The sequence below is a fragment of the Phragmites australis genome, chromosome 20 (genome assembly GCF_958298935.1).
Source record: "Phragmites australis chromosome 20, lpPhrAust1.1, whole genome shotgun sequence".
Classification (NCBI taxonomy): Eukaryota; Viridiplantae; Streptophyta; class Magnoliopsida; order Poales; family Poaceae; genus Phragmites; species Phragmites australis.
This window is the reverse complement of record NC_084940.1, coordinates 1233450-1242067: the sequence shown is the minus strand read 5'-3', so window position 1 is coordinate 1242067 and position 8618 is coordinate 1233450. Positions and strand designations below refer to the sequence as shown.

At 44.0% G+C, this 8618-nt stretch overlaps 1 protein-coding gene across 1 annotated transcript; it reads right to left on the bottom strand.

Annotated features, from left to right (window-relative positions):
- Positions 1-212: 212 nt before the first annotated feature.
- LOC133902298 (enoyl-CoA hydratase 2, peroxisomal-like) lies at positions 213-8549 on the bottom strand. The gene is made up of 12 exons (XM_062343900.1): positions 8278-8549; positions 8162-8184; positions 7949-8054; positions 7265-7338; positions 7029-7101; positions 6726-6765; positions 5592-5664; positions 5380-5512; positions 4953-5023; positions 4304-4366; positions 392-495; positions 213-310 (listed from the first exon to the last, which is right to left on the bottom strand). Exons 1-12 carry the CDS (start codon positions 8362-8364, stop codon positions 213-215), a joined length of 945 nt encoding a protein of 314 aa, XP_062199884.1. The 5' UTR covers positions 8365-8549.
- Positions 8550-8618: the final 69 nt, after the last annotated feature.

Here is an 8618-nt window from a genome sequence, read left to right as displayed (position 1 = left end):
TAAATTTGCACTTGCAAATATATTTTCTCCCAAAAGCTACTAGACGAGTAATTGGCCTAGTGGCAACATCATGGAGTGAGCCGATGGGGTTCGATCCCCCACCCCGCACCCAAAAAGGACTAAAAAAGTCCGCGCGGTGGAGAGAAGTTTGTAAAAAAAAAAAGCCACCAGACGAGAACTGATGCCAAAGCACCAGCTGAATATGATACAATTCACTTTACAGAGATGAAGAAATGTGGTTGAGTAACACATCCAGATAGCACCGCGTGATCGCGCTCCTTCACCTTAGTTTTGTAGTACACCCTTTGACAGGAAATATGGAATGAGTCAGCGAACAAGAGAGCAGGAGAAACCAAATAAAATTGCAGCAGAAGTGTTATTACACTCTGCCCTTCAGGCCACATTTCAGTAACCAGAGTTTCTCCCGGGTAAACATGATGAAGAAATAGGCAGGAGATACTTTTCACGGTGGTTGGTTCCATGTTGCAGAATGACCTCATTTTTTTTCGGAAGGAGGCATGAGGGATGCCTCGTATATTAATAAAGCAGGAGTAAAAATAAAAGAAAACAATATGAGATGACAAAAAACTAAAACATAACAGGGACAGGGCCTCAGGTCTAGAAAAGGAAAAGGGAAAAACACTAGCTCAGGTCTAAAAGGTCACTTAGTTTCACAGAGGTCCACAAATTGTGCTATGTGTTGGGCCGTCGTAATTTGCGAGACATTAATGTATGTGATCCACCTCCCGTTTTCCAACGCCGCCTTCACATCTAGTCTTTCTCCTGGATGCCTTGTAAATTGTCGGAGCAATGTCCTTTGACCTAGAACTGTGCAGCTAGTGGGAGTCCCAAAACGAGGTTGTACACCCATCTTCGATTTGAATCTTGGTCACCACTGCAAATAATTGTTTGTCGGTGTCATCACAAGGGATGGACATACCTGCCCAAGGCTTGTTCGGGGCAGTCCATTGTTGCCAGAGCCAACGTAACCTTAATGCCCGTGCAAACCTCTCAAGATGAAGAACACCAAGCCCTCTCAAGGCTTTGGAGCAATATACTTTTTCCCAATTTACTTTGCACTTCCCCCCAGTTCAGGTCTCTTTTCCGGACCAAAGGAAATTGCGCCTTCGTCTGTCAATACATTTCAGAGTTGTAGACGGAACTTTGAAAGCAATGAGGAAATAAATGGGTTGAGAAGAGAGGACCGACTTCACAAGGGCATTTCTTCCTGGCGGGTTCGATAATTTGTTTTGCCAGAAGGCGAGCCTGCGAGCCACTTTGTCCTTGTGGCCCTGGAGGTCAACACGTCGAATTCGTCGTAGTGATAAAGGTAGGTCGAGGTATTTTATTGGGATGGTGGCAATAGGTGCTTGGAAATCGGCCAGAACCTCTGAGAGGTCAATACCTTGGCATCTGATAGGTAGAATCTGTGTCTTATTTAAATTTGTTCTTAAGCTCGTAGCCTCCCCAAAGTCTTGCAGGATTTTTGCGAGTGTGGTGAATTCCTCTCTCCTTGAGCGAACAAAAATGACCGCATCATCTGCATACATGGACACTCGCAGTCTTTCTCTTCTACCTAGGAGACGGGATAGCAAGTTAAGTTTCGTGGCCCGGTTCAAAACATGATGTAAGGGGTCGATGGCGAGGATGAACAGAAGGGGGGAGAGGGGGTCCCCCCTGCCTTAACCCCCTGTAGTGTATTGCTTGATCGGCTCAATAGGAACTCCATTAACCAGAATCTTGGAGGAGCTTGTAGCGAGGAGAGATGAGAGCCAATTTGTGAATTTTTGTGGGAATCCTCTTCTATGCAGGAGGTCGAGGAGGTAGTCCCATCTCACTGTGTCAAACGCCTTAGCGATGTCTAGTTTAACGAGCATACTAGGATTGTTAGTTCGGTGTAGATGTCTCGCCAAACCTCGAACATACATGAAGTTATCTTGTATGCACCTTCATTTGATGAAAGCACTTTGATTGGAGGTGATTAGATCTTTGATGAAGGGGCTTAATCGGACTTCAAGGCACTTAGTGATGATTTTCGCCATGCCATGGATTAAACAGATCGATCTGTACTCTGACACTGTGATGGCGCCCTCCTTTTTGGGAATTAGCACAATGTTTGCAGTGTTTAGAAGGTGCAGCCAATTTGATCTGTGGTCATAGAACCTATGAATGACTGCCATGACATCGTCCTTTATAATATCCCAGCAAAAGTGAAAAAACATGGTGGTGAAGCCATCCGGCCCCGGGGCCTTATCTGGGGTATTTGAGAAAGGGCTTCCTTGATCTCCTCTGGTGTGAATGGTGCAGCAAGGGATTCCAGCTCAAGAGCTTGCATGTTCAGGGAACTCCAGTTAAGGTCTTTTTGTCTCCGTTGTGGTCAGCCCAAGCATTTGAGAAAGTAATATGTGACCGTATGTTCCTTTTCGTTCTGAGAGACAGCCCAACCATTTCCAAAACGTAGGCGCGAGATGTAGTTCTTTCGTCTCCTTGCATTAATTTTCAGGTGAAAGTACTTTGCGTTTGTGTCGCCCTCCTTCAAATTGGTTATCCTAGAGCTTTGTTTTTTCCTAGCCCTTTCTACGATCGCCAGACTCATGACTCACTATTTCAGCTATGAGCGAAGGGATGATTCTTCTCTCGTAAGTTGGCATTGATCTTGCGCAATGTCGAATCTTATAATGACATCTAGGGCCATATGGAGTTGGAGCTTTGTTTGGGAGAAAAGAGAGCAACTCAATTTCCTAAGGCCTTTGGCAGTTGAAGAGAATTTGTAGAAAAGACGATGTATTGGCTCAGTGTGTGCACACGGCTGTGACCATAGCTCGTGGACAAGCTCGAAGAAGTCACGAATCTGTGTCCAAAAATTCTCAAATCTGAAATTCTTTGGTCGTTTTGGCCCATTTTTGTTTGAGAGCAGAAGCGGGCAATGGTCCGAAAGGGAGGAGGAGAGAGCATGAAGGACGTGGGTACTGAAGGACAAGTCCCATGCCTCATTGGCGAAAACATGATCTAGGCGCACCAGAGTTGGGTTTTCCTACTCGTTGCTCCAAGTATATTTACGGTTTTGCAGGTGGATTTCCCTGAGGTTGCAAAAGTTGATGGCATCCCGAAATTGTCCCACGAGCCTCCGATTGTGGTTGTTGTTATTTTTGTCCTGAGCTTGGTAGATCAAATTGAAATCGCCGAGGATGAGCCATTTGGTGCCCTCAGTCGGCTTTAAGAATTGGATTTCCGTAAGGAAGGCTGGCTTTTGTCGATCGCGTGAAGGACCATAGACCATAGTGATGAAGAAGGTCGCTTGGTTTTCCAGAAGTGTGACCATGGCCGAGATGCTGTGTTGTTTGATGATGTGGCTCTCTGCACGGATCACTCGGTCATCCCAAAGGAGTAGGATGTCGCTTCGAGTGCCAAGAGGGCCGGAGGCCGGGCACTGCACAAAACTCTGAAGTATATAGCCAAGGCCAGCTGATCGTCCACATGATGTAATTCGGTTTCTTGGAGGCAAAGTATGTGGCAAGAGGTGTCGCGCAGTATCTCATGGACCACAGTCTTGCGTGGATCCGCATTTAATCCTCTAACATTCCAGGTTATAATGTTCATATTCACATTATCCATGGGCTATCAAAGGTGGCGCGTGAGAGAGAAGGTACCATCTTGGCAGAAGGCAGGCGCAGGGAGAAAGTATAATAGCCTAAGCATCTGATAGAGGCTGCGGGATGCAGGAACCAACCATAGTGCATAGCAGAGCGACATATATGAACCGAGCATGAAGAGCACATCAAGCAGTCCTTTGCTTAGGATTACATGGCCAAGCAGCAGGAAACTGGTGATGACTATGGATGAACATTGGCCTAGAGCGCATAAACAAAAACCATTGGCAGAAGTGATCCTCGACCACTGCTGGAACCATAAGGATGATGTGCTGCATCGGTAACCAGGTGAACATGTGATGGATCGGCTTTCGTCCTGCACTGTTCAAGATCAGGTCACGACCTGGGCAGCCCCCTGAGCCACCTGTTCAAGGTCCAAGTTGAGCTCCCTTGCGCTGTTGACGAGGGTTCTGTCGAGCATCTCTGTGTATTCTGCTTGGAAACCAAAAAGTTCAGTGAGGGCCTGAATCGCGGCTACTGGCAGGGGTCTCTTGAACAGGTCAGTGTAGTCACGTAGTGCCTCCTTTGTGAGATCAGTTGCGTCATCATCGAGATACCCGAGCTTGCGGCAAAGGTTCCACTGTGCCCGCTGCATGATTGGCATGGAGCCCTTCGGCTTGAGCCTCTCGCTCATGATTGGCATCGAGAATGACCTCATGACCACTCGAATGACGAATCCAAGCGTACCCAATCTAGGCAGTATTGGGTGAGAAAACCTTCAAGTTTTTAAATTCAAATCAATCTTTCGGACGAACACAATTGTACATGGAAGGTGGATCAAACGTAGAATACACTGGACTTAAGCCCAGGGCAGCAGATGGTAATGAGCCCAAGAGCGTAAACAGTAATGTGAAATGAAGAGAGATCATCCAGACATGGAACATTAAATCGTAGCATATCTGGTACAGTCGTACTGACTACCAACTTTAGACTATATCCAACCATATTCCCTTTATTTCGTTCCCTTCCTAATTCCCTTACCCGTTCTCATTCCCTTTATTTTTTCTCATCTCTAACAGTTTTCTTTCGAGGGGAATCGCGAAGTGAAAGGAGAGAGAATCCCGTCCTAAAGGGAATTACCTTGAAAAAATTTTCGTGACAGAAATTGTGAAGGAAAATCACTGAAGCGCTAAAGGAAACGAAAATCCCTTCACGACAAAATTTTCGTTCCCGAAGGGAAGCCCTTGACCATGGTCTTACAACATGGAATTGCCTTTACTTCAGAACCAGAATAATGCTGTGATTTTCCTCGATGATGATGATGTACTTGCCAAGTTGTAACTAGTAAATAAAATAGCATACCCTGCAGCCTGTGCAATGACAGGATCTGAATGCAAAGGATCAAAATAGCCAGCTAAGCCGCACAATAGTGCCTAAACCAAAAGAGGAAAACATCAGAGATTTAAAATACAACAACTTAATAACACTTATTTGAATATTTTCTAGTCTAAAGCAGCTTGTCCAGAAAAAAAAAAGGTACTGCTAAATGCTAATAGTAACCTTTGAACAAGAGATATTGTAAAGAATGAAATAAGTTACAGTATTTGAGAAGTCTTCTGCGTAGGACAAACAAATATGACAAAAGAAATAGACTACATAGAAAAGCCATGTTCTAAGAAGTGTACAAGCAATGAAAGTATGAAGATACACAACTCTAATGCGTGTTAGCTAAAAAAGGCAATGGAAATAAACTGCATAAATAAATTACACATAGAATGACGTATCATGCCTGGGATTTCTGAGTGCAGTCTTCATATACTGCAGAAGGCGTGTAGTCTGGAAATGTAACACGAGAAGTGGCATATGAGAACGGCTGTGAAGAATTGGAGAAGCCTCCAGCCCCACGCAAGTAGATAGTACTCCTGTGCTAGGTATTGCAATGCCTTATTCCCTAATTCCAGTGAAGCTGTACAACTCAGATGTTCCAGAAACCATACTGACCTATTCATACACAAAACTTGACCAGAACCTTCAAGAGTGGTAAGCGTTTCAAGTTCAAGAACAGCTGCCTTCCCTAAAAAAGAATGCCATGCACCCATGTACGAATTCCAGTTAACACATGTGTCAAGAATAGCAACTTGTATTCAAGAGTAGCGGCAATATATAACAACATGCACCTATATTATCTACTTCCGGAAAAGGTATTCGAGCATAAGAAGTACGGGCAGAACCGTGAGTTCAGTAATGAAAGGGGAAAGGATCTTAATCAAGCAGCAAATACAGAGAATTATGGTTGATAATAAAAAGGAGAATAAATTTCATATTTTGTATTTATAGAGCATACTTTGGATAACGCTGAAACCCAAATTTGAAAGTAGCAAGCTAGAACTGGCCTAGAACGGAATGAAATTTCAAACTGGAAGGATCAATATTTTCATGGTCTGATATCAGAAAGTCGTGGGCGGACCCAGCATAAAGCCAGCGAGGTCACATGCCCCCGCTCAAATTCTTGTTTTTCAGTGGACTTCAGTGGATTTAGCCTTTTTTTCGTGAAGTTACATAAGCCCTGTGACTGTTATGACCCTACTCAATTTTTGGACTGGGTCCGCCTCTGTTCTCACTTATCGAAACAATGTATTGTGTTATTAGTTTAGCTGAGAGGCTGAGATTGAATGAATTAAGTACTGTTATCAACTACAAGATTCTGGATTCCCGTGACACTCATAGTGGACTAGCAAGAAACATAGGAAGGGGTCCCTAAACATCTATAACTGAACCAAAACCAGTAAAATCAACCTAATATCTTATTCAGTGATACAGTCAACAATTGTTCAAAACTGGAGCAAAAAAAAAAAGTCGACCATAAAGAGAAAACGTCCCCTTGGTTTTTCTTAAGAGATGAGAGTACTGAAACCTTTAGGGAGGAACTCACACAACATGCACGTACCTGGGTTTGAGTCCGGTGGACGGTCTCTCAACTAAAGGCTCTACCAACCGAACTATTGCTGAACAAAGAAGTAATAGAGAATGAAATACAATAACATGCATTTTACCATGCACATAGGAAAATACAAAGCAAACAAAACATAGGCCAAATAATCAAAATTGAGTAATCAAATATCATGCGGAGGATACCTCGGTCATGCAAGCGAGATACTTTAATTTTGTTAGTTACCTGGAGATAAAGAAGAGGAAAATAAAAGGCCAATCCCCTTTTGCGTACAATAGAGATATTTCAAACATGGTAAATAAATAGGAAAATATGATAGATTTTACTTAAAATGCAAAGGCATGGAGGCTTCTGTCTGTCAATTTATGATATAGAGCATGAACGGCCCTGGTTATTAGAATCATCCACTATCTATATTATACATCATATGTTAACTCAGGGATCTTAAAGCGTCCTGTCAAATTTAATAATGTTTTTGTGCAACTTACAATGGCTCGTGAAGGAATTGGTCTATGTATCTCCATGTATTGCTGAGCATGCAGTAAATGTTTTGGGTCATATCTGGAGAAAAGAAACATGCCAAATTATAAGAATATCGGCAATACCCTAGCAAGGATTGATCAATCAGGACTAAAAAATAAGAAAGTGAATCCATGTGCTAGTGTCATGAAACCACAGTAACACAAAAAGAAAGCTCGGTAAATACGTGACACAATATTCTTACTGAAGCCCAGGCACATCCAAGCCAAGTTCATTGCCTTTTTTTACAGTAAATAAAGAAACAAAAGTAGGTAAAACCTGCAACACGATACAAGGGACAGTTACTTAAGACAAATAGCTAACGGATATAGACATATCAGTATAAATAAATGGCGGCAAAATACTTTACAAATATTTATTTTGCAATGCATATGAGCAACGCTAGTGCAATATATAGGGTCTGTGGTAGCACGAGCATAATGAAAACTAAGTTATACTTGTCAGTTGGACGGTGTTGACTAAACAAAGTTTTGACTTTTGAGTACAATTAATTGTATCAGTAACTAAATTAAGTGCTATATGCCTTTCAACAATTCTATGAAATGGTGATTCTTATGGCCCTTGTTGACATCAAAATTCCATCCTACAACTTAAAAAAAAAATGCATCTAAGAAGTAACCTTGAATTGAAATAGAAAAGGTCAACTTTGGTTAGTACCATCTAGCATATAAATTCAGGAGTGGTAATAAGCTCCAACTTGACCTGACCAAGTACAAGCATTTACGTTCCTTAAGTTCATTTTAACAAAACAAGAGACAATGGAATATCCAACAGAAGATCAGTGTCTCAAGCACTATACTAATTTGTTCAATACTCCATTCTAGGCATACTTCCCAATTGGCACAAGGATGCATGCCATCGTGTGCACCTTGATGGAAGACTGTCCATTCCTGTGGTACACCAGCTGAAGCTCCTTCTCATCCGCCGCATCAACGTTGCAAGCTCCCACCCCTAGCGCGTACAGCGCAACGTCCCTGCACCAACCAAATGAAAAAGCATACACACAAGCGCATCAGACATTCAGACCAGGAGGAAGCAGGCAGTGGGACGTCCTATCGAGCAGGTGGTGGGCGGTGGCAACCTCTCGTCGTACGCGAACGTGACCTGCTCAACGGAGAGCAGCTGAACAAGGCTGCGATCGATCGGCGGTGAGGACGGATCGAGAACAAGTGAACAATTGGAAAGGGGGCGTCTGACCTCGGGGAACTTGTGGGAGACAACCATGGAGGGGTCAATGGCGTTGGAGACGTGGGCCGCCGCCGAGGAGGAGCGCGCCAGCGTCATGGTGCAGCGCCGTCGAGGCAATGCTCGGAGAGCGGGTGGGGGTCGGCGCCGCGCGAGCCATTGTTAAGTAGAAGTTGCCGGCCGCGCCGCTGACTTGCTCGGGCCCTTGTTAATTCCGGCGGCGCGATACGTCAGTTGGCGGCTTTTGAACGGCCAAGCCGAGCTAGCCACAGTTCCACGCAGCAGACAAGACACGGCGGCATCTACTAGAGGAGAAGAGCGCGCGCAAGAGAATACGATCAAGTCAACGGCAT

Bases quoted from the DNA above. Each gene is read 5' to 3' on its own strand.
- LOC133902298 (XM_062343900.1), bottom strand. From the start codon at position 8,364: ATGACGCTGGCGCGCTCCTCCTCGGCGGCGGCCCACGTCTCCAACGCC. The intron at 8,185-8,277 runs GTCAGACGCCCC...TCCGTTGAGCAG, and splicing joins TCTCCCACAAGTTCCCCGAG to GTCACGTTCGCGTACGACGA. The intron at 5,513-5,591 runs GTCAGTATGGTT...TACCTAGCACAG, and splicing joins CAAGTTTTGTGTATGAATAG to GAGTACTATCTACTTGCGTG.